Source organism: Pelmatolapia mariae, linkage group LG7, assembly GCF_036321145.2.
Source record: "Pelmatolapia mariae isolate MD_Pm_ZW linkage group LG7, Pm_UMD_F_2, whole genome shotgun sequence".
NCBI lineage: Eukaryota > Metazoa > Chordata > Actinopteri > Cichliformes > Cichlidae > Pelmatolapia > Pelmatolapia mariae.
Genome location: NC_086233.1, coordinates 8,479,173 through 8,505,965, shown reverse-complemented (window position 1 = coordinate 8,505,965; position 26,793 = coordinate 8,479,173). Strand labels below are relative to the sequence as shown.

The window sequence follows — 26,793 nt, the reverse complement described above, 5'->3', positions numbered from 1 at the left end:
AAATAAATACAAAGGGCAAGGACGAAAACTAAACAATAACCTAAATTGGGTGAACTAACATTAAAACACGAAAAAACCTTGAACATGGAGATCTAGCAATGATATATGGAAAAACCTGGAAACATGACATGAACAAAACAGACAAGCGGACGAGGAATGAATGAAAATACACAGACTAAATACACACAGGAGACGATCAGGGGAAATGCCCACACGGGGAAACAGCTGACAAAAATGAACATAACAATGTCACAGGGGAAGAGTAAAACTAAACACACTGAGCATAGAAACACAAGACCTCTTCAAAACAAAACATTAACCATAATGAGACGCAGACATGACAACACGAACTTGACAACATAAAACACAGACATGAGACACATGAGGGGCGACGGAGATTAAACACAGGGGTTGAAGACACAAGGGGAATCTAAATAACAGTGAACTATAACGGCAACCTAGGCATAAAAGAAATGAACTTAGATAACCTAAAGAACGTAAACATAACCCATAAACATCAAAATATATTAAAACTCAAAACCTGGGTCAAATGACCCAGGATCATGACAGGAATAGGCTCCTGAAATGGACACGCAGTTTAAAAAATGGAGAGATTAATATATAACCGTTATTATTTAGTTATTTATGACTATTAAGGACTGACACAATTTTTATTTTGTTCTAACTGTGTAGCAAAACATATTCAGCTTACATGTATATGCTAAATATGGACTTAAAGTCCAGACTCTCAGGGGTTGATACTTATAGTCATTTTTGTACACTGTACCCTGCGTTGGGTGCTGAGTTGTTATTGGGCAACTGAATCAAAATTGTTTTAAGGACAGGAGCGGCCCTTCCTTAGTAAGCTCTTGCTTAGGCTGTGAAAACAAAACAAAACCAATGAATCAAAGCGATGACAGGAACATTACGATAGCACAAATCAAAAGTTTCGGTACAATCTGGCACTGATGAGCTCTGCAACATAAAAAGAGCATGACATCCAGAGCAGACAACTGTGGTGGATGACTAGAGAATCATTTAAATAGCAAAGAAAAGCTTCTTTAGAACATCTAGTCATGTTTAAGAAAAGGTAGGCGCATCATTATCCAGGTCTGCCAAAAGAGAAAAATAAGATGGCTTGGCACAAAGTGCAAGAAAAGAAAGGTCTGGTTACAAAGAAGCAAAAAAAAAGAAAGAAAGAAGAAAACATCCAAAAAAGCTGGAGCAGCTGCAGAAAAGGTCAACATGGACCAGGCTTGTAATCGTGCACATTGCAACATGTGCAACATCACCTGTAAAAAACATGGTGGAAAAAAAGACATAGAGATGCATGGACATGCATAGCTTCCAACTGCACTGTGCCACTAGTGTTTGAACATGACGTGACAAAACGTCAAAAAAGCAGCCTGATGAAGAGTGTGAAGAGTGTGAAAAGCTTTAGGTTCAGTTCAGATTCCACCAAATACGTCATTTCTGACGTTACAGTGAATGCTTTCATCACAGTGCAGTTAAGCAATTTGAAGGCTGCAACTTGCAATGTGACTGAAACAGACACGAAAGAGGAAGCAAAACATTTTTACCAACCACTTCTTGGTGATAAAGTACACAGAAAATGAGATGCTACAGACGCTTTCTGACCTTTCAAACCTCAGTGACACCTTAAAGCTTGAATCACCTGTAACAAGATTTATGTAGTGGTGAGGAACTCTGAAGTGTGAAGAGATTTAAACTCAGTTCTGATTCAATCAAATACCTCACTTTGTTTCTGCAGCACAAACTCAGGAGTTTTCTGACATCAACTGATTTGCCAAAAAACAAACAGACGGCTGCAGAAAAGCCCTGCCAGAGCTTCACAAAGTTGAACATTTATTTTATGATGTCCATGTGCTTCACACTTCAGGCAGTCATTGCAGACTGTGCTAATTTATCAAATTAAATGTGAGTCCCCCAAAATAGAGGAATCTGTGTAAAGATGGCAGTAATTCCTCAGTGGTTAATGCAATATGTTACTGAACAGCTTGCCCCATCAACAAGCAGACAGTGTTTGATAAATGAACTCCACGCAGAGGCGGGAAACAGGAAGTATGGCTAATCTATCAGTTTCTCATTGCTTGAGTCTTTGCTGATTCAAACTAGACATGAACCCTTGGAACTATGAAAAGCTCAAATAATCCCTGAGAATGTCTTTGATTTGGATTTTGATGGTTTTAATGACAGCATACACTCCAGCTGGTGTGGGCTTTAACCTGATAACCCAGCATGATCTGACAGTGTTCCAAAGACCTTCTTGTCACGTCAGGAATGCTTGACTTTCTTCCTCCAAAATAAAACATTTTGAAATTGACTGCTAATGGAAACCAGTGATTTCCATTAGCATTGGGTATTTTCATACATTCTGAACTTTCTTTCCTGTGCCTTGTGAACCCTGCTCAGATGGTTTCTGGATTTCACCACAAGGCACTTTACATATTTTGAAAAACCTGCCCATGTGGTTACACTTCTATGAAACCCTACAGAGCCATTGTTCTAAGTGGGAAAGTTTAGTCTGGTTGAGTTCTTGGCTTTTCTCCCACAGAGGCAAATCCCCATGCAGAAGCGCTGGTCCAGATGTGGCTCTGCAGCAGCAGAGCACTTGTTATTCTTTTATGTGACAAATCTTTATAGTCTTGTTGCTATGCAAGTTAAACAAGTTGCCGTAGGGAGATTCTCAGCTGACAGCAGCCTCACTGCTCTATGTGGCACTATGTACACCTGTGGAAGGAATAAATATATGCAGCCTTATTTGTATTCTTACCTTGATGGAAACCTCTACAGAGAATAAAGAACCATATTTGAGGAGTCAGGACTATTGATGAGGTGTATGTTTTAATCACTACAGTACAGGAAGGTCTTTTAGTTGCAATATCTTGGATCTTATGTTGAGAGTTCTGGTGCAAAGCCACCAAATGTTCAAAACTTGATTTAACTCTATATCTTTAAGATAATGAGCCAATTGTACGTGTCCAATTAGTTTTGAGCCTCTATGTATAAAACTAGCTATAATTCTCGGGATGCTAAACTGGTATAATTAAATCTTAAAGTCTGCAGGTCGCATTTCATTGTTTTATTTGAATTCCACTGCAGTGTTGTAAAAAAGTCAAAACTATAAAATTTATCAGAATCCAAAAATATATATGGCACTAACTGCATATATTGTAGTTATTTTCTTTCTTGCTGCAGATTTTTATGTTGGCACCATTTATGACAGGGAAGGGAATGAATAAAAGGTTCACGTCTAATCACTAAAACATCAAGTTTTCTAAAATAATCAACAGCTTGGAAAATCATGTGGTGGTTAGCAGCTATTCTGCATCGCAACAACAAAGTCTTTTAACTGATTGCCCCAGTCCCGGATTTACGCATGTCAAGAAGAGGCGAGTCCAACACATTTATTTTTGAAAACTAGAATCCATTATGTTTGTCATCAAGTCAATCTAAATGCATCATAACTGGACTTGATTGACTTAAATTGCTGCAACATCTAAATCTTTTCTCCTCACCTTGAAGTTGAGCAGCTTCACCTTGTTGAGTCTGTACTAAACACATGTTTACAGAAGCCGTCAGCTGATCGGCACATCAACTACAGCTGTACTACATCTCCATCAACTACAACTGTGCGTATATGCAGTCATGACTAATCTTAATATCGGGCCTCCAATGTGTTGATGATGACAAAGATTTATAGTCACACATCCTTTATCAAACTGACGCTCTCCAAACATACTAAGGTGAAGAGAATAAAATAAAATAATACAGACGCTTGGCATTATAAAGAACAAAAACAACTTTATTTACAAAAACAGACCACTGACCTGTCCCACAATCCCCCTAAATTCAGTGACTACTGTGGATTGCTATGTCTGTGGCTGAGGTTGGGAATTTACTGGACTGACAAGAACAACACCCAGTGCAAACCTTCAGTATTTTTCCACCAACTCCACAGAACGGCGGCACTTGTTGGACTGCAGGCTGCAGCTTACACACTGTTAGGGGTCAGCTTGTGTTAGGCTCCCAGGTGTGAGTAAGCAATATGCTTTTTAATGAGCCTGGGGCCAACATGACATCACAAAGACAGGAAGGGTTTGGGGCTGGGAAATGTTATACCATCTGGGACAATGGTATGTATGTGTCATAACAAATTATTCCAATTAGCACAAATTAAAATTATATAATTATTTTAAAAAACCCAAAAAAAACACAGTTTCCTGTGGTCAAAGCTGAAGGATACACAAAAATGAAATATTTCAGAGACAGCTTTGTGTACATTAGACACCAACTAGCCTTTCCTACCTGGGGTAATGCAAAAACTCTTTAAATAAAACAATGATTTTCTTACACGATGACTGACACTTTCTAAGTGTGATCTCTTTGTGAACAGAAAAAGCAGTCAAGCGTGTGAACTCTCATACAGCTGTGCCAAATTCTGCTCGCACAGATGTAAGTGTGAAAGACACCAAAGCTACTGCTCAATGTTTAGAGAAACAACAGCTTTGTCATGTTTCCATGTAACGTGTCTTTGTGGTGCTGCATGCATGGTTTCTGTAGAGTGGAGGTGATAAAAACCTGACAAATTCTCAGTAACTGACCCGTGAAAAAGTATGTGTGTCATTCCTGTTCACGCAGCAGCTAAATGCTCAAACACTTGAAAGCAGGTACTTGCGTCACAGGTGGTCAACGTGAGACACTTAAAAGGCCGAGTGGCTTCTTTTCCATGTAAGCTGGTGTCTGCTCATAGTAAACCGCATAATACCTCATTCTGAATCACTAAAGATGACTCGCAGCTGGGAAAACCAGCGATCTGTGGGTCCTGAAACGTATGCATTGGTAAAATTCATGTGTGTTGTGCGAAATGTCCGTGTGTGAGATTAGAAAGCGTAGCGAGTGCGAATGTCCTCCAGCTTCTTAGAGACTTCGGGTGGTGTTCTGTCCAACTCCTCTGCCACACTTTTTTGCTTGTGAGGGTCCATGCTGTTAAACTGCTCGCACAGATCTCCATCAATCACATTCTGGAGAAAATGACAGAATTTGTTTTTGTTATCCTCAAATATATATTTTAAAACAGGTTCCGCAGTTGAAACTATATTATAAAAATAAGACAGATGTGTAAAAACAATCCCAACCTTGACTGGGAAGTAGTAGGATCTAAAGCTGAGATGGTCCCTGCCACAAAGAGGAGGAAACTCTGAGCGCATATGCATCTCTAAGTGCTGGAAGAAGTCATGATCCTGTCGGACGAAATAAAGAAATCGGGGAGGTTTTAAAAAGAGAAGGAAGAGAAATCGGGAGGCCATTTGAGCAACACAATACTACTTTAGGATCATGTAACGTGTGCATGTGTGTTCACATAAATGAGATCTTAGTGTTTTACCTCATGTGAAGTGAATGGGACTAGTATGCCGATGCCTCCAGACAGTGTGGTGTAGACCAGGGACTCTGAACCACCAGGAATCAGAGTAGTCTTCTGCAGAGATAACACCGTCTCTCCTACATGGTAGTTCATTATTATCTCAGCCTGGAGAGAGAGACAGAGAGAGAGAGAGAGAGAGAGAAAAGGGAATGAAAAAATACCCAGGAACTAAGTTAAGACATAAAAAATCTGATCATATATCAGATCAGATATGTCACCTGAGGTCATTTTAGCTCCGAAGATTGGCTGTTCTGACAGCTGCATGTGCACATAAAGCACATTAACTGCCAGAGTCTGCATTTTTTCAGAGTCAAAATAAGAAACACTTTCATCCTCCACTTGGATGAAATTGGTCCTGATGGTTTAATCTGATAACTGTCCAGAAACCACCAAGCCAATGATGATGACAGTAATCAGAAGGTACTGTGAATACCAAGGCAGCATTGTGTAGTAATAAAACCTCAATATTAGGCTAATTAGACCACATCTGGGACTAAGGAGGGACAAGCAGAGTCGAAATGACCTCTGTACTCCACAAATAAGTCAGAAAGATGTGCAAAGAAGACAACCGCTTCCCCTTACTTGAACCTGTAACAGTTTATTTCACCTGAAAAATTTTCATATAAAGTGTTTGACCACTGCAGCCCCAGCTGTACACTGGCTTACAAAAATCTACACATGCACAATGGATGTGAGGTCAATTTGACATCAACTTTTTTGTATAGTCATTCACCAGGCACTGGACAGAGCGAGTCATCTATCAAAGGGAAGCTCAATGGATCGATTCCCTGGCTATTGGAGTGCATGTCAAAGTATCCTTAAGCAAGATGTTAGAGTGTGCAACTGTTATAAAATACTTAGATACTACTGTACTAGTAGGTATAGTAGAAAATACTGCTTATATGAATCTGCGTGATTGGGTGAATGAGCCTTGTAAGGAAAAATGCTTTGAGTGCTCAGAGTAGAAAAGCCTCTACTTTGTATGGCATATATCATGTATGGCAGCATTTTGGCCGAGCCACATGACTTGCCGGCTGGACAGACGCATAGACAGACATCATTTTGAATAAAGACAAGTCAAGACATCCACACCCATGTCTATATATAGATACGGTACATTTCCAAACTCAAATGAATCTATGCGTGCAGCGTGCACAAGCAGAAATAGCACACACTGTGTCACAATGGCAACTGGGACCAGCTCATAATGACTACACTGGAGGGACTTTCCCAGTCTATGTGCTACCTAAACAGTTTCTGACCAGGATTTAAAATGTGGGATGAGTGATCCGGTGTGTTTCTCCTGTGTGTGCGTGGCTTGTGTTGCATTTGAGAGTAGGTTAAACTTGTGGTTGATGGTGGTGTGTCTGCGGAGGTCGGAGTGGCCAGGGAGGCAGATTAGTACACCGGGCCAGATTTCAGCACTGGATGCATGCGATGTAGCAGAGGTCTGCCTCAGTTATCCCACCTAAACCCACAGTTTTCTTCTTTGCCTCATAAAAGTGTACACTTGCTACTTGCAGGATAAAAATCTTTGTACTTTGCAACCAATGTTAAAATACCACATTTGACATCTACACTAATTTCTAAGCATAAATGGTAAGGTAATTTTTTTTAAATATAATCAACATATTCTCAAAAGATGTAGAATTAGACAGTATCCACTGCTAATTCTTTGCCGTTATGTAAAGCTCTTAGTATAGTAAGGGTTGTATTTGCAGCCGTTTTCACAGTTTCTCTTTTTGCAGTTCAGATTTGGTTTAAAAGAGAGCAAAACAGCACAGGCCCAACAATGAATGAAGTTTCAAAGTATACATTTACTTAATGTTAAAACATACATGTTTTACATACACAGCCTTTAACATCTCATCTGAACCAGTCCTATTATTTTAAACATCAGGAAAGTGAAAGTGCTTTGATATTTTCTTCAAAATGCAGAAGCCCCTGCTACATTCTTTTCTACATGACTTACTGTATATTTTATTATTAACATTTTAATAATCTCACTTCTTGTTACCTTATAAAATACTGGCTTATATCACTTTTTTAAAATATACTGAGATATCATTTGTGGCCTATATTGCTCAGTCACAGAAAATGATGAAGGATTGTTTAAATGTTAAAGTAACTCTAAGCTTTTTTAAAATTTGAAGCATTAACCCGATGCACAAGCTTGAAGCAGGTCTGAACAGACAATGCATGTTAAATCTAAATTGTTCTTTCACTTTGAGGTCAAGCTGAAGACCTCTGCTCCGGGGCAACAACAGCTGTCAAGACTCATTTATTTGTTTCTAAAGCACTGCGAGGCACTGGCACGACATCACATTTCTGAACTGCTTACCCTCCATTCCACCTCCAGATTCCTCAAATTTGCTTACCAACCATTGCTCTCCATCCCACGCACAGACTTGAAACCAAGTTTTACAGTCACTGGTCCAAAAGTATGGAATGGTTTACCATTAAGAACTTCCCCGTCCCTTGATGTTTACACAAACTCATCGAAGACCCACGTCTTTCCCTTAAACCTCTTTAACCTCACTTTTATTTATTGTCTGTTGGCATCCAGAGAGACAATGTCCTTTTTAATTCACTCACTTCTCTTTTTTGAGTCTATGCTTCATCTGCTCAGACACACTGTTAAAGTTCCAGAAACGTGAAAAGGTGAAGCATATGTGTACCTTCTGTGATGCTCCATTGAGGAGGCCCCTGTCCCATAGAGCCTTGTTCCCTGTGGGGTCTTCATCCACATCATCACTTGTGTTAGGGGGGAGACGCACCTAAGCAAACCAAGGACAAAACATGGAGACATTACGTCATCGCAGAAAATTTTGTTTAGGGCTGATGGTCTTGATGTTTTCTGGCCCACAAAAATACAATACACACCCCCAAACACTTCTTGCCCTTTACTTACGATGCTGATGTTCCCAAACTTGTCAGCAGCAGCCATGGTGTCATAATCAAGCAGACAGGCCGTCGTCACCCAGCGGGGATATGTGTCATCAGCGAAGATGATGAGCTGGTTCTCATTACGTCTGTAACGAACCCAGAACAGACTCTCCTGGACATCAGACACGATGACACGCTGGCCAATGGTGTAGATGCCAGTCACCAGGTTGGGAATGTGCTACAAAGAGTTAAGGAGAGCAGTGAGGTACACTCAATTGAGTGTTTTAAAGGAAAATAATGCAATCTGGACATGTTCCCCAAGTGGTGTCCTGTGCAGCGCTGCGAAAAATGACTTGCTCACACTCATTAAAACTGATCAAGTTACACACTACAGGATGTAACTACTAAGGGAGGGACTAAATAGACTGGAAACAATTGTTAAAAGTATAATCCAGAGGTGCTATACAATGCACATGTGTTTATGTATGCACTGTACTGTATGGTTTTAACTCAACTGTCAGCTACATGCATCTTATCTGCAACACAACACTCAGGCAGCAACACTGCTGCACATCAGCTGTTCATTAATTAGATACAACTTGTGCTCTTCACTTGACTGTTAAAGCCCCACAAACATAAGGAGTGCAATGTTTTTCCCCCTTAAACACGTCCAAATCTTACGTGTTTCAAAACAGACCGCACTATTTTTATATCCTGTTACACAGAGAAGTTTCAATGCAGGCTGTTAATTTCCACCAAAACATTCTGGGAAAAATGTTTATGCAAAAGCGTGATGCATCACATACACTCATGAAAAAAATTTGCTCTACAGCACAACAGGTGCTTCAAACCTCTAAAACCTAAACACAAAACTAGACACCCTCACACTCAGTCTTGACCCTGTTTACAACAATTACTTTGCTGCATTGAAAATACCCTTCAGGTGGTTTGTTCTTTATATAAAGGCACCTCTGCTTCTTACAAAACGGTGCAGTTTTGCTTTGGTTAATAAAGATAAAGGTGTCGTGCCATTAGGAACTTTGAAAAAGTCCCTGATGGCTAATCTGGAACAAATCGGCCATGCACCATTAGATAAAACCTTTTCTTTTCTTTTCACAGGAAGGAAAACCCAGAGTGCAAACAAAGATAAAGCTATCCGCATACAGATGAAACTTTTTTTGAAATTGGTTTCAAAGAGTTAAGATAAAAACTATTTACCAGCCAGTTACAGTATATTTGAAAGTTTTAATAAATAATCATCTGTACTACAGTGTTGTTTTTAACAAGATTAATTAATAAAGATGCAGGTCTGCAACTGAGATTATTGACTATCATTTAGCAGTGTAACTATTGTGAAAGTCAGTAGTACGAATGTCTTGTATTGTGATTCGGTTTTTCTGTGTCACTGTACTGAGCACCTGTTGTGCTGGTTACCCAGCACATGTTCAAATAGAATATCAATATCTTCTGATGTTTCTTATGCTAGCTAGCTTTGTGAAAGCTGTAATATCTGTTTAAACCATGCCAGTCTGGTGAAAGCTATAATCAGATGTGTCCAGTAAAAAGTGAACTGGATTTTATTTATTTATTGTTCATGATGACACTTTTTGTTTCTTATTCTGAAATTAATAATTTTATGATGTAAACCTGATTACATCCCGGATCGGGATGCTTCTGCTGATCAACTCATTCATCATGGGTCAGGTCAAAGTTGGCTCCTTTTAGTAAATCTTTAAAGACTAATTCTTCATCGTCTATATTTTCAGATCATCAACTATATTCATCATCTCTATAAAGAACCTCCGATAGAAAGTGGGATTCGCAGGTGGAAGAGAGAATATTTATATAGGGTGTATAGATGTTTGTGTCCAGACGTCCTTGTCTTACCTTGTTCTCACACTTGCGTAGCAGCTTCTTTTTCCCCAGGTCATAGATTCTAAGCAGTTTTCCCACTCCAACTAGGGCTCGTCCCTGGAATGGTGCGATTGCCAAAGGCACGTCCTCTACTGGGGTCTAGTAATAAACAAAACAATCTGGGTTCAGATAAAGATTGAAACGGATACAGAGCTTTTTAAAGAAGACGAAAGAAAGTCTCACTAAACACAGTTTTAGTCATCTTAAGAGATTGTAAAACAGCTACTGTGAATTCTGCCTGTGGTTTTAGATTTACTACAGATTCCAGCTGTTTATTTTTAACATGTTCAGTTTTTAATGATTTGCTTACAAAGCACTTCTGAACAACCGCATAAACACAAACTCTTTACCTGTTGAAACATTAAGAAAGTATTTTGGTAAATTATATTTCTCAAATAAGATTACACCAGTCATGAGTCAGACATCATCAATACTTTCCCTGTCTAAGATATGCCCTAATTACAACTAAAACGCAACTTGAGAATCCAAATTTCCCCTCTGGAGAGTGACTAAGAGTGTGTTGTGAGGTCAGACATCCTGGACAGGAAAAACCTTTCAACCCGGCGCTCTGCTTTCTCGGTGGCCTTCAGCGGGCCCGTCACAGTTTGATGGATATTTCTAGTTTTTTGCCCTGCTGGAACATACACCCAACAACACAGCCATCTACATCCAAGATGCTGTCATGACGAGAGCTGTCCGCTTTCGAGATGAAAGCTGCGTGCTTTATGTAAATGCACAGATATATAAGCCATCATACAGATGACAGTGGACAGTGGTTTGCACTCAGAAATGTGTCATCTTATTGTGCATACTCGGATATCTCTGGTTATATAACAAACAGGGAAAAAAGTGAGTTGTGACCTGATAGAATCATCTAAAATATCAGATCTGGTTAAGTGGTCGGGAAATTCCTGACACCACTGCGAAACACAACACTCATGAGTCATTTCCCCTGTTAATCCACATCAGGTAGCAAACGTATGTGGGCTGATTCACCCTGATCGTCTCCACCCTGGTGGAGTTTCTTGGGGAATTGCCCAGCGAGTCTGTGACAACAGGGACAGCAACAGCTGTGTTTCATCCCATCATCAAAATTTTGTATCAGTCTGTCTTGCTTCATGCATTCTGAATAGACTTTCCTCGAGTCCAGTCCTCGTCTTAACATCTGTCTCAAATCATGGCCTGCACACAGTCCCTGGGTAAGCACAAAGGTGATAAAAGCCGACATCTCCCAAAGAAACCGTATATACATCTGTCTGACATCTGTAAGTCGCCTGTCACACTAACTATTTTCTTCAAACTCCCTTGGGCTGTGAATTATTTTTATTTACTCAGCCTTTCATTGTAGAGCTGCACTTGCTACAAGATCTACAAGGTCTGAACGTGCTCTCCAGCTGACTAGCTCCGAGTACTGTTACAGCAGAGTGACAGCAGAAATCTTTTAAAACTTGCACACGTGCAGCTGCACCAGAAGGCCAAAAAACAAAGCACAGCACCTAAGCATTAAAGTGTTGCAGAGCCTATAGAATGAAATGTTGATTTGCTTTATGAATCAAACTAAAGTCAAATATGACACAGACAAGCACTTTTATGATGTTTACATCAGTATTCACCGGTATAAACAGCAAAAGATGAGAGTGAATTTATGTAAATCAGCTTCAGCCTAATAAATATTCAAGGAAAAAAAAGCTTAATAAAATTAACCCCTAATGTCACTGAAACCCACCTTGTGCACAAACTCCAGCTTCTCCCCTCCACTGACGAGTCGATATGTGTAGATGAAGCCACCACCCACTGACCTTGGGTTGAGAATCATGTCTCTGGCAACACCGACCAGGACGTACCAATCGTCACCCGTGTTGGTGAATCGACAAGCGGCCACACTGAAAAACAGCAAGTACAACATCAGACCCACCTATATACTATATTGCTAGTTTAGATTAGTCACGCTAATCATTTAGAAATATATTAACACAAAATATTAGCTATAACCTTCAAAACATGGCCAAAAATACTGTTTTATATCAGAAAGTGATGCTTTTGATGGATCCAGCAGCATGCCTTCCAAAATCACAAATTTTATTACCTTTAAATGATGCCCATAGTATGGAATTAAACCTTAATAAACATTTTGCTGCATTAAAAAAATACTGTGCCTGTTTTCAGCAGGTGTTGATACAAATCAACACAAGGTGTCGTTTTGAAAAAGGTTAATTTGTCACCAGGTGAAATAAACCGAAGACCCTCTAACAATGGCAGCCCAAACTATTTTCACTATGTCAACTGCTGATTAAGAAACAACACTGAGTATTAATGAAGGGCTTGGAATTTGGGAGGCTCACTGTCCATCAAAGAGAAAGGCATGATAAATGAGAAACAGCCCAGGGCCAGACTGTTTAACCTCACTTAAACCCAACCCACCCATCATGAGTACTACTCACCTGAACGCAGCTTCGTTCTGTTCCAGCTGCACTTGATCCAGTGTTGAACCTTGTATGGGATTAACCAGCCGCACTAGTGAGGCCCACTGTCCTGCGCCGGCTTTGGGTGAACCAAAAATGGCTTCTGGAAGATTTTCATTTAGGAATGCAGCAGCCATCTCAGCAGCCAGTTCTCTTTCATCCTCACCTGCAGCTTCTACCATCTCCTACAGTGGCAAAAGAAGTGATGTGATTTTCTGTTGTTTATGACATGTTGGCAACTGTTATTTGAATAAAACCAGACATATGAAAATGATATTCTAGACTATGAACTGTGATGGGATTGTCTGCCATCACAAAGATAATTCATAATATAATTATCATCAGGGACAAAATGCCGTTAAACTACCAAATTCTACCTCTCATTATTTGTAGAGTCGGGTTTATCAGTGAGAAAAACGCGAAAACAGTAAAAGGATGTCAGGAAAAATCCCTAAATCCATATAATTTAATAAACCTACTTTTTTAGGCTCTAACCTGGAAAAATAACTCACACAGGAACAAATTTCTGTTCTCCCTTGTTCATAACCAACATGCTGACTTCCTGCCCTTAATAAATTTATTACTGAGAGTAACCGCAGACAGATGTTAACACCACTAGTTGGGTCACAATGATATATTCATACCTCAGCCATCTGTTGCTTTCTCTGAGCTTTGGTGGCCTCGGTGTAGGCGTTGTGGTCAGTTTCAATCAAAATGAGGTTGTTGGTCTCTGGGTGGATTACAAATTTCCTGGGAGTGTACTGAAGCGGGAAGGCCACTTGGTTGAAGACGGCTCCAAGTTTCTCTAAAGCCAAGATTCTACCAGGCAGACAAGCACAGGTGAGATTTATATAAAAATATATTTTTTCGCCCTTCAATAAACTTTTCTTTCCGCCGATTTATAAACACTTTGAACATAAGACATTTAGAGTTATTTAAATTGTGATAATACATAACAGATGCTGGATTTCTTCACTCTAAGTACATCCATACCTTAGAGTATTGGTAGAGATGGCCACTATGCCTTCTGGACATTGCTCAGAGGCAAAACCAGAGGCGTACTCCAGAGTCTCATATGAGAGAGGAGTCAGATGGAAACGAGACTGGTAAGAGTAGCTGAGCCAGGAGCGACTGGACATTGCAAGCACCTGTCAGCAAGAGAAAAGACATCAATTAATCAATTAATTTATGATCAGTGATGAAAAAGACAAATTTCTTTTTAAATCTTATGGTTTGATACAAATATTTCTGACTTAATATGATCACAAGCATAAAAACTGACAAAGCAAACAATAATATTTTTTGTAAATGCACATATTTGTATTTATGAGCCGATTCTGAGTAAGCGTTCGAGTTACATACAGCTTCCTGTCCTTGCATTCTGACTCTGAACAGTTTAACAGGTCGTGATCCCAGGTAGCGTGTTCTGGTATCTGACAAGTCTCCAGTCACTGGGTCCAAGACAGTCCTCAGAAGCACACCGTTCTGAGAAGGAGGAGCAAAACACATTAGCAGAAAACATACATAAGTTGAAATGTATAGCAACATAAACTGACATAACATGACAATTGTGACAATCTTTGCTCTGGACTGTGCTCCCTGACTGCTAATTGATCAAGTATGAAAAACATTAGCAGTTTGGATTTTAGGTACAAGATCGATCTGAACTCATGCCTGTACACAATCCCTGTATTAAATTTGGTTTTACTGAGTTGTGATTTAAAAGTAAAATGTCTTCAACTTCAACATGAAACCTGAGATATTTAAATGTGAAAGAATACCTGAAGCCCAATATTAAGGTAGAGAAAGCCTATGGTTCCTTTGTCTCCAAGTTCATCCTGTTTCTCCACCCCTCCCATCTCCACGATACACAGACTCTCTGGCTGGGCTGGTAGGGCCTGCATACTCAGTGGCTGCAGGCAGTCCTGAACATGGTAAAGATTCAGGGGGTCAGAAAAATAGCAACATGCAAAGGAATCTGAACATTAAGTTTTTGTGTAACCACCATTCAATTGTTTAAACATGCACGTAAACAAAAGAGATTCTTATCCTGTAATCGTTTTTAAAGTTTTTAAAATTTACACTTCTATTAAAATAGTTAAGGCAGACGAGATATTTTAACCCAGACCTTTTGGAAAAAAAAAAAAAACATTACTGAATACCCAAAGCATTATTTTCTGGCTTACACATTTTAAACAGGGAAGCAGAAATCTCCAGTTAATGTGCAATGAATATTTTAAGGTTACTGGTCATCTTAAGAGGCAGTAAAAGTGATCAGACAACTTTCATGTTGTACAAAGTTTTCCCTAAGGGAAGGATGTAATTGGTTCCTAAACAAGACAACATTACTTTGTACTGACCTAATAAGAAACTACGATTAATTTAGCCTTAAAGGGATTTATGCCAATCATTAATCAAGTTCCCACCACAGGAACCTTTCCTGGATAGTAGGAACTTTTGGAGGGACTGTATTTCTTGTACACGGAGCATCACGGCCTAAACTAAGTTCTGTAGAAGTTAATCAGCTAAAACATCTCTGTTTTTTGGGATTATTTACTTTCAGCAGGTTCTGCAGAAGGCTGCTGAAATTGTTGACATTAAATTAATATTTATCTCAGACGCTCCCGAGCCTTCAGGGAAATCCTACAATTAAAAATCTAGCTGAAGTATATTTCCAGTCATTTTTACATTTATAAGTTTACCAGGAATTCTTAAGTGGTTAACCATGGATTCCTTCAAACTTGGATGCTAAACACAGGCCAAATTCTGTTACTCATTCTGCACAATGGGAAAGACCTGAGAGTACAGTGACAATGTGCAAATTTGGCTGAGCAGCACAGTTTGGTTTATGAATATGAGAAAAACGTTTCAACAGTTGAAAATACCCATTACCACTGCAAAGGCAATAAATTAAGAAACTAGAAGCAACATGATGTCCTCATTTTTAGCCTGAAAGGGGATGTGCATGTGTGTGCGCGCGTGTGTGAGTACACAGTCTGACTCCACATACTGTGAGGATGACTGGCAAACGAATTTCTGTAGTGCAGCAGATAATGGATACTAGCTTTCAAAAGTGAACACAAGTGCCCAAAATTTGCATGTCTGTCCCCCCAGAGCGTGAAAATAGTCTTTGCTGTCAATCAACAATAAACTGAACGGCCAAATGTTACTAGGACCAAAACAAACCTCTATAGGGACAAACATCAAAGATAGGTTTGGCAAAGACATACCCAAAACTAAAGTACCTGACATCTTGTTCGGATACAAGCTGTCATGGGCTCAATCACATGCCAGCAGATAAACCAGCAAAAGCAATTTCCGAGCAACACCTCCAATCCTAAACAAAAAAGGGTCTCATTGATAATCTCTGTGTCAAGCTCATACCGAAGGATCCAGGGAGATGATGCGAACAGTGTTGTCAGCCAGCCCAACAGCCAGGAATCGGGAGCGTTGCTCACCAGGAGGAACGTTGGCCAGGCTCATACAAACCACATCTGCAGACATCTCTTTCCTCTCTGTGTACTCATTCAGCTGGCCAGACTGAAAAAAATCAAAAGTGAAACAAAGAGAGCAGCAGGATTAATAAACAGATTTTCAGTCACCTCAGTTCAGTCATCTTCCTCTATTCAATATGGAACCTGAGATATTCAATATTAATGTTAGAATTAAGTCATCAGATACTCTGCAGGAAAATAAATTAAGTGAAGCTAATGATAAGGCAATTTAACTGTGCAGTCATTTGTGAAATTGCCTTTTATAAAATGAAGTGCTGAATAAGCCCGTCAAATCATTTGACTGATTTAACCCAACCCCCCCCAAAAAAAGATAATTTTGGGGGGGAAAAAAATGTAAATTGAAATGTTAAAGATCTGTTAAAAATAGCAGGGCACTGGGCCTTCACATAGTCTACATAAAGCTCAACGCAGTATTTTTGTGCAAACCTTTTACTACAAAGCATAACTAATACTTGTTAAACACAGCATGAAAGTGGAAACTAGGATTCTGCCAATGGACAATATTCCTGAGGATTGATGGCAGTATTTCTGTCTATTGTATTGATTTTTAATTAGTACGCAGTATAACTGTAACCTTGTCAATGAAACACTTCACTGTGTGTAGGGAAGACAGTGCAGTGCGGAGCAGAAACAGGTGATCTATTTCACACAGTAAAGATAATCGAACTATAGGCCGAAAGAAAAAAACATTTTAAAAAAAGAGGAAATTTTCTCCCTACCGGGTCCATCTCAAAGTAGACCAGCTCCCCACCAGTGAGGGCGATGACTACTTGCCGCTGGTTCACAGCACAGCGGACAATAGTTTTTTTACCAGGAGTTTTCCACTCGTTCACACGCTTGTCTGCTCGGATGTGACGGATACCATCTGGGTAAACCTGTATGGAGGAGGGAGTGAAAGAGCCACAGAGGTAAGATGGAGAGAAAAGACAAAGTACTAGATTGGGTTGATGATGAATAAATGGCCATCTTTGTGTAATTAGATAAATTAATGCATGAACTGTATTAATTATTTGTGCTTAACACACAAAAAGAAACTGATAGCATAACCTTTAAAATGTACATCATCTGCTGAACAAAAACTAAACAAATTTTCGAATTTTGAAATGCTTCCTTTGATGCAAAGGAAGGTTTTCGTTTAGTTTTTTTTTTTTAGAAATTATTGGAATTGTGATAAAATGCAATTATCAAAGCTGCTCATGTGCATCTGCATTACTTTGAAATTTCTTTGCAATGTCTAAGGGTGTTTTTACACCTATACTTCGTTTACTCTTTACTCTTACACGTGTAGCTTTTACCCATGGTATGGTTTCTCCTCACACAGAGCAAGCCAGAACGTGTCATTACAAACCACTTGAGAATGTTCAGTGAAGTTATTGGCCAGCTCATGTGTTTGGACCAGGAGCAACAAGAATACAAAATACAGGAAGTGCTGTGTTCTGAACCATTTGAGAACATGGACAATTTATATTCATTTCACAGCTGGTTGCAAACCCGTACTGACCTTTGCACGTCTACGGTACCCTGCCACATCCCAGAATGCAAAGCATATTTGGCTATGGGAAGGTGTTTAGCTCAAACTTGTAATGTGCACCTGAGCAGCTCAAAGTTGAATCACATTCACACAATAAACAAACTGCTCTGAAGTTCACTTGGAACTGGGCAGAGAACACCTGTTCTAACATCTCAACAAACGAACCCCACCATGTAAGAAAATAAGCCACAGTTTGACTTAAATGGACTAAATGGCGCAGTGGTGAAAATACCCAAAGGTGATGTGCAGATGAGGTACATTTACGCACCTGTACAAGCGCATCTTCACCCAGGAGTGAGCAGGAGAGAGTGGGTGTTGTTCCCAGAAAACCAGAATCTGTCACTTCTTCTACAGTCTCACCGATGGACAGAACCAGAGTGGCATTGACGAAAGACACAATAATGTAGGCATCGAACTCATCTAAGAAACAGAGTAAACACAGTAATGATCAGAAGAAAAAAAAAACAAAATTACTAATGGCATTGAACACACAAGTTTGGTTACACACTGTTTCAGTAGGTGGTTATATGTTAGTTTACTTTGATAGAGTCAGCAAAGAACTGTTCATCTCCAGCATGTACATGCATGCAGTACTGCATGCATGTACTGCAGCGCCACACTACTTCATGTGGCTGTCACATCACAAACAGAGGGATGTCTGTCAGGGCAGCTGCTCCAGCTAGTGGTGAGTGGCTCCCTAACATCTTATACTAAACAGCTAACCAGTGATGTACATTAACATAACAGGAATATGTTTCACAGACTTTTCTTACTTTCAGCATGTTTTATAACCTTGATTAGCCACACACATCCTGGAACAAGAATATTCTTACCTTCTACATGTCTGCGTACAGTCCACACAGCATTGGGGTTACCGGGTAGTTCAGACACAGCCATCTCTGAAACCTGACAGAGGCGGAGAGAGGGGAACAGACAGGGTGGGGGAAAGAAAAAGAAAATTGAAAGTTTATCATCATTACAAAGACAAACACAACAAACCATTTTTAAAAGCTCATTTTCACAGTAATGGAAGTAAGACATTAACAGGGTACAGCCAACATTGTGAGTGTAACTTAAAGGCTGGGAAAAACGTGACACCAAGCTAACAGTCGTTCAAAGTGTGATATGAAAAGAAGGCTTTGTGTGTTTGCTGGAATCAGAGATAGTAAAAGACTCTTCAGTATTTGTTCAGAGAAGAGACATGAAAAAACTCATCAATTTCACAGCCAGCAAAGTACATGTGTGGGCTTTCTCTAATTACGTTAGAAAAAACAGTGTGTGTACCTCCAGTCCGTGCCGAAGGACCCTTAGAGTGGACCGGGGTCCTCGTCCACATGCTACATAAAGCTGAGGTGTGTCCTCATTGGCCAAATCAGCAATCTGGAAGAAAGTAGGAAGAGAGTAGTCAATGAGCCAGAAATGTTCTGGTTTAAGATTTAAGAAAAAAATCTTTCTGTCTCACACCGCAACAAGTTCAGGCAATTAGATTAGTCCCCATGTTCATCTGACAAGACACTCACCTGACAGGACATGATTGGTGACAGGTTCTCCTGTTCATCCACCAGCACAAGATTTTTAAGTGGGCGTGGCTGAAAGAAGAAGGTGTCTCCCTCTTCCAGCGGCATTGCCGATGAGAACTCGGGCTCATCATCATCATCACCCAAGTGGGCAATCTGGTAAAGGTAACTAAGGGAAAGAGAAATAGAGGTTAATCAAAGACTGAGAGATACGAAAAGAAACACTTGAGTTTCTGTTTGCAACCTACTGATTTCCAAACTCTGAAGCCACAAAGAGGAAGCCAGTCTTCAGGACGCACATCGCTGTTGCAACGGGAATTGTGTCAAAGTACTTCAGCCTAATTTCTGTGACCTAAGAGCCAAACAAGCATCTTTTTTTATTACGGGAATATGTATTATAATGAGCATAAATAGAAAACCAATAATGGTAAATGGCCTGTAATTGTATAGCGCTTTACTTAGTCCCTAAGGACCCCAAAGCGCTTTACACGTTCAGTCATCCACCCATTCACACACACATTCACACACATAATGTCTAAAGTTTAAGAAATGTTAATGAAGAATTTAAAAGTAATCCCTGCTGAGAACAAGAGTATTTGCGATTGCTACTTTCTTGCTAAGCTAATGTCAACACGCTACAGATTTCCCTATAAAAGTAAAAGAGTGAGTTTATAAGCATTTGACTCTTTTTGAAGAAGCTGAGGGAGCTAATCAAATTGAAAGTGAGCTTTTAAAAAGATGAGCCATGAAAAAGAAATCGAGTAAAAAGCCTATTTTCAGACATTGGATAAACTGAGCAATTACATAAACTGGGCAGGATAAGATAAATACGACATGTTTATCTAGTGTTTGTTAATCAAGCAACTGTGATTCTAAGAAAGAAAAAAATAAAGAAAAAAACGGAAGCTGGAAGTGACCATAATTAGTCCCATTAAATAAATTTGTTAAAAATGTCTAGTTTCAATCCATCCTTACCATTTCTTCATCAGTTTCTAGAGTAACCTTAAAGATGTCTCCCTGCTCAGTCTGGGCCAGAAAAAAGAACATGGACTTGGTCTTGTGGGTAGCTGAGCACACAAATATCATGCCACGCTCTGGGTCATCCAGGTCGTTCTGTGGGGTGGAGCAGAAGAGAATGTGAGGGAGGATGAAAATAGACGTTCATGCAAAGAACAATGTGGGACTTGCAAAACAACCAAAATTCCACATGAACAGAGAAAAAAATGTTTAAAATCTACTTAGTGACTCACAGCTTAAAATCAGGTAAAGTCTCATGATGTGTACTGATGTTATGATGGATCAAAACACACTTAAAATCTGCACAGGAAATCCTGTACTATAAATATTTGCTTTTTAATGTGCATTCCTGTAAGAAGGACTCACTCTACGCCGTGGAATGGGACAGCGAATGTCAGGCTGGTCTCCAAAATTCTTGTACGTGATGTAGTTTTCAGAGCAGATTAAAACCCCACTGGGCCCATCAGAACCACCAGGAACTAGAAGCATTTAGAAGGGTTGTCATTTTTAAAAAACATAATGATGAAAGAGTAAGAATTTCAAAAAAGCACAGTAATCTTTATTTTACAACATAACATCTGGCGCTGTGCTATTGCGTTGGTAAACTTTTGTAGAGATCAGAGAGGTTGAATCTTTCTCCAGTGTTTCTCAGAGAAGAGACATGACAAACTCATCACATCTACAACACATTGATGTAACAATTCTTTGTAACCTCGCTGCAATGATTATCTTCTGAAAGCAAATCAATTTGCATAAATGTTGATATTTCAACTACTCCCTACCTGATGAATAGCACTACTGTTGTTTCCTTTATATATGACCAACACTACTCAAATGCTCACCAGTTATGAGGAAATTTCCATGTTCTTCCAATGCCTCGCTGTACTTGCGGACCACATGGTTCAGGCCAAGATCCAGCTCGTAAAAGGTGAGCGTCTGTTGTGTGTTGGCAGCAGCTTCTCCTGTTGGGTCGTTGTCAGCTTCCTGTAGACATTAAACACACATGATTATTCTGGTAAACAAACAAAACATGACTGTTTTTTTCAATTAAAGTCATGCTGAGGTCAGAGAAGTTAAATCTTTCTCCAGTGACAGTCAGAGAAGAGACATGAAAACTCATCACACAACAACAGTTCAGTGTATGTGAAATTCAGCAGCCCTGCACATTTGTGCTTTGTGTCCTTACCTCATAGTCCATCTCTAAGCAGGCAAACATGGGATTTTCAAACCCAACATCGACCCCAACCACGTGGTAGACCAGTGTGTTTGCTTTATGGGCTTCCAGTGGAGAGGAGATGGTCAGTCTTGCAGCAGCATCTCTGTTCAGAATATACACCAGCTTCTGTTTCTCTATCGCTCCTAGTCAGATAAATGACAAAACATATTAAAGTGCTTCATTTAACTGGTTTTAATGCAACTATTTATATGTGTATATTAGGGGTGCAACGATACACAAAATTCACGGTTCGGTTCGATACTTTGGTGTCACGGTTCGATATTTTTTCGATACAAAAAAAAAATGTTCATGCTTTTTTAATTTGTCATTTATTAAAATTATAAATATATATTTTAACTCAAAAGTACAGTTTTTAAATTTAATGTTGCTGAAATGACAAAGTAATAAAAAAATAAATATCTGATGGAGAAATCCCTCATCTTTGGAAAAGAGAGTTAATTACAGAGAAATGGCTCTTTCCAAAATAAAAGCTATACTATACGCTTCTTCTGGGGTATACTCTCAGCAGCATATTAAACATATCAGGTCCCCATAAGGAGAATCATGTGCTAACGGCGGTCTAAATGACACGGGTAAAGTCTGTAGCATGCGTGCTTGTTGTTTTTGTCTGCTTCCACTTGTCTTTGCACTAGGATGATGTCGGAGTAAATGTGCAGTCATATTCATTGCGTTCCCACTAGAGCTGTCAGCGTTAATCTGAAATGACGTTAACGCCACAACACGGCAAATCTCCGTTAACGAGCTACCGCGGATCGCCCCGTGCGTGGGGCTGGACAGCGTCAACACGTTAACGAGCAAACTGCGCTAACGCAGTAGTTCCCACCCATGTAATTGAGCATTGCGTGGCACATCCGACATACTGTTTTACTTTTGTCCATGACGCGCTTACCTTCAGGGTCATACTTCACATGAAGACCAAAATAGTTCCAAAGGCCATATCTGAATGAGGGTGGGGGAGGTTCAATTTGCCATGTTGCAACGAGCTTAGCTTCTGTCTTGCTAGCTTGCGCTGCGCTCAGTGGATCTGTGCTCGACAGTGCAGCCTAGGCGGAGTAGTCGAACGCAGATCCACTGAGCTCTCAACACAGACAGCATCGTCAGAAGAAAAGTTGATAAAATAAATTTAAAATTTTGTATTGATTGATACACATGCATACCGAACCGAAAGCACTGTATCGAACGGTTCAATATCGATACGAGTATCGTTGCACCCCTAGTGTATATATAACTTTTCTTCAGGATTTAAACAATAGTAATTCAGCACACATTATTTAACATCATAATTGTTCCACAAAACACTTCTGTCAAAGGTAAAATTATCTGATGTAGAACTACCAAATTTATAGCATTTGATGCTGGTTTATTATCTTAAGCACCTGTAAGGCTCTTGGGGTTAGGTCAATTATAGCAATATTTACACCACTGACATTATACTAACACACCAAGGCCCAAATAAAAGAAAAATAATCATCAGTCTATAAACCAAATTATCATCCAATAGGCTGACAACCTTTGTCTTTGCCAATAAATAAATAAATGAATAAATAAATAACTGTATGGAGCCACAAAACATATTATAAAACCTATCAACTTTGCAGGTTTGTTAAAATGTCATGTTTTGTTGCATTTGTCAAATCATAAAAGTAACTTATCACCAAATGGAACAATTTTGAATTGGGGGAGAAAAAAAGAGGCATCTGTTAGTATGTTTAGGCCTACTTAGGTACATAGATGTTATAAAGCTATCCAGGCCCACTTTGCTCAAATGCAAGTAGGACTCAAAGGATTAAAATTAAACGCAGCCTACTTTAACAACAAATAAATTAAATACCACATTAAGTTATTTGAAAATCACTACAGGCCAGTTTGTATAAAGTCTTGCTGCAAAGAGCTACATGCAGTTTCAAAGCTGCAGATTCACACACACTGTATAACCCTAAAAAAAATAAAATAAAAACGTACATTAGAATAAATACCTTTAAAACACATCAGTCTTAACTGATGGACTCTTTTGGAGTATATAGTTTTCAGTGTTGGCTTGTAATGTAAGGGTTTTTCCTGGCACTGAACTGGCTTTTTCGTGGTGATTACATCCAACGCTAAACACACCACAGTAGATTACACACAAAATCCTAGCAGTGTGTATGATAAAAAAAACAGTATGCTCTTGTTCATCTTTGTCAAAGAAAGGGTGCTCATCTTATGAGAGAAGGAAAATAGCAATATAAAACTAAACAGAGCACAAACATCTGTGTTCTGTCTGATATGATGGACTCCTCATAATGGTCTAATGCTGATTTCATGCATACTTCATAAAATTCTCACCTATCATTACAGCTCTGCCTTTTGGGTCAACAGCAAGGAACTGTCCAGGAACAATACGGCGGCAACCGCTCTTCCCAAATGTTTCCTGGTGGATCTTCTCAAACATATTTTTTGATGGATGATACTCCAGGATGACGATACGACCACTGTCACTCCCCACAACAATGTAATCTAAAAATACATAAATATCACTTAGAAACGAAACCAGCATGTCAACATTAGATTAATTATGATACTATCATGTAATTAAAGCTTAGGTAATGAAAGCCAATGGAGGCCAACTTCCCCTTCTAATTGTAAATGAATAAAAAAAGAAAGCAACTACAAACAAAACTCTAGTGTCAGACAAAAAATTTAATAAAAACCACTTAAGAGAAAATTATTAATACATACCATTTAATCTGTGCAATCCATGTTTAGAGTTACAAACATATGCATGTGAGTGCATATGATGTCATTTCTGTACCTTTGGTTCCTCCAGTGAGTCTGAAGGCCATCAGGGATCTGATGATGCCAAACACTTCCATTGTGAGAAGAGTGTGCACCTTCCCTGTGTTGGCATCTGGCCGTAATAATTCCAGGATCTTTCCTCTGGAAACAACAATCTCCTGCATCTTGGTTCCTACCAAAACATAATATCAGACATATCACGTGGATATTTTTTTATGGTTTTACCTAAATCCTGCTTTTAAAAAAGCATTATTTGTATGTCTTTTATGTATTATTTAACCATGAGAAAACTATGCTTTACATTATCTCCATCAACATAATGAGTGAAACACCATGATAGGATAAATTCTAACGACTATACAAACACAAGAAAAGATACTTAAATAAAACAATTAATGCTAATTAGTGCTAATTCTCATAGAGATTGCAGTTTAAGGCTTCTTTGACAATAAAGCAGGGGTACCAAGCTTTGATAAATTAACCATGACCTAACCAGACATAAAGCAGTGACATCTGGCGCAAATTCACCTGAGAAGTTTCCATGGATGGCATGGGTGATGCCGGTGGCACGCTGCAGGGTGAGGTTGTAGAGAAACATGGCTTCCACTCAAATCTTATTCAGAGAAAGCTGAAAGAGCGCTTAACCCGGCTCAGAACTGTAAACAAAGAAAACCAAAAGTGTATTTACAGTAAGGAACCAAGAAGTTGGAGACCACTGGACAAAGTCACAATAAGCTACGCGGTCGCACTGGTGACAAATGAGGGCTCTTCAAACTGAGGTCAGCTGTAGTGGGACTGTGGAGCAATACATAGCGACTGCACTCATCACAATATTGCTATGAAAAGTTGATGGAGAGGTGTAGTGTTTGCTGGACACAAAAACTACGGCGCCGCTAACGTTAGCTAAACATTAGCTGTGAGAAAATTAACGTTCACCGGACATTTATTTACTACCTCTGTGCTTGTAAACCGTGCAATAGGGGTCAAGCATTCCTTTAACACGAATTTAAACCACTCAAAACGATCGTTTACATCAATCCAAAAGTCTGAGAACATGGCCCATTCATACAAAGCGCCACTTCTGCTTAACGTTTCCCCCCCCCCTTTTTTTGCTATATTACTTTAGCTAGTTCAAACTTCACACACATAAAACGTCCGTTTAATTGCGGAAAAGATGCAGTTCTGCAAGATATAATATTTACCGGTGTGTTTAGTAAGATGACTCTGATTTCAGATGGATAAAGTTTCATTTACGAAAACTATTTCCTTGACACCCTGAGAAGCCGACGCTGAACCGCCGTTGGTGGGTCCTTTGCCAGCCAAAAACGCCGTCGCAAGAGCTGGCCCACACAGTGCCTGACGGAAATGCGAGACTGTAGTACTGCATTGTGCACAGCAGATGACGACAAAGACCTCAAGATTAACGGAATTATCGCGAATGGGCGCCAGAAAAACAATATCTGTAAAATAGTTTCCCACTACATTTATTGCCCCTGTCTTCTGCACGCTTTATCATGATAGCGCTCTACACCTACTATTTAGTCGAAAACAATAAATAACCTGTATGCTTGTTGCACACCAGAAAAGAAAGGCAAAATGTAGAAAATAAACAATTATGTTTGTGTCCTTGATATTAAGTTACATTTAACTTAATTACAGAACTGTTAAGAAAAATTTAGCAGGATTTTTAAAATGGGGTGGCCCATGGGAGGGACGTGAGAGAAATGCGGGGAGGTCCAGCAGCACCAAGGTAGGCAGAAATGATGGGAAATCAGAAAATAAAAGCAAACAAAGTAAAAGCAGTTTGTTAGGTTAGTTATATAATGATCACTGATATACACAGACGTACCTTCATAAAAACGCATTAGGAGACGTCACAAATCGTCCTAACACACTGTGTGCTCTCTGTCACTTTAACACTGTGCTGTAATAAACTAACAAGTGTTATTATTGAGATGTTACTGCGGGAAAAGCATTCTTGTAGCTCAATGTTGAAGCTGCAGTTTATAACGAAGGATTGCATGTTTTCGCTGTAAAACACGAAAGTGTATATCGAACGGTGTGACATTTGCCACCTATAAAATGCGTTTTATGTATTATCGTTCTCGCTTACGGCCATACCACCCTGAACACGCCCGATCTCGTCTGATCTCGGAAGCTAAGCAGGGTCGGGCCTGGTCAGTACTTGGATGGGAGACCGCCTGGGAATACCAGGTGCTGTAAGCTTTTTTGACTTCTACACACAAACTGCAGAGGGCGCTGATGCTCACTCAGTGGCGACAGCATTGGCTTTTGCTTTGAAAAAATACAAATGACAGTTTAAACACTGAAACTAATTTGAGCTGCTTTAGCTCATTCTCTAGTACAGGCTTGCCTTGTGAGTCCTACACAAAGAGCACTTCCACAGATGCTGTAAGGTCCAATTCTTCCTGCGTTATATCAGTATCGCTGTACATGCACAGAGCACCAGTACATGTTTTTATGCACATGAAC

The 26,793-nt window shown here is 39.5% G+C and overlaps 1 protein-coding gene and 1 non-coding gene across 2 annotated transcripts; one reads left to right on the top strand and one right to left on the bottom strand.

The window, feature by feature from the left end:
* Positions 1 to 3,805: 3,805 nt before the first annotated feature.
* Positions 3,806 to 25,609, bottom strand: sf3b3 (splicing factor 3b, subunit 3). Its single transcript, XM_063477738.1, has 27 exons — positions 25,503 to 25,609; positions 24,829 to 24,956; positions 24,317 to 24,472; positions 23,851 to 24,021; positions 21,475 to 21,647; positions 21,131 to 21,272; positions 20,655 to 20,767; positions 20,247 to 20,384; positions 19,520 to 19,623; positions 19,275 to 19,440; positions 19,039 to 19,134; positions 18,588 to 18,660; positions 18,023 to 18,174; positions 16,943 to 17,098; positions 16,093 to 16,248; positions 14,490 to 14,633; positions 14,071 to 14,193; positions 13,702 to 13,856; positions 13,353 to 13,527; positions 12,688 to 12,893; positions 11,973 to 12,129; positions 10,220 to 10,345; positions 8,358 to 8,570; positions 8,125 to 8,223; positions 5,408 to 5,551; positions 5,160 to 5,264; positions 3,806 to 5,045 (listed from the first exon to the last, which is right to left on the bottom strand). The coding sequence occupies exons 2-27, from the start codon at positions 24,896 to 24,898 to the stop codon at positions 4,905 to 4,907; spliced, it is 3,654 nt and encodes a 1,217-aa protein (XP_063333808.1). The 5' UTR covers positions 24,899 to 24,956; positions 25,503 to 25,609; the 3' UTR covers positions 3,806 to 4,904.
* Positions 25,610 to 26,407: 798 nt separating this feature from the next.
* LOC134632511 (5S ribosomal RNA) lies at positions 26,408 to 26,526 on the top strand. The gene has a single exon (XR_010094518.1). It is a non-coding gene; the product is annotated as a 5S ribosomal RNA (ribosomal RNA).
* Positions 26,527 to 26,793: the final 267 nt, after the last annotated feature.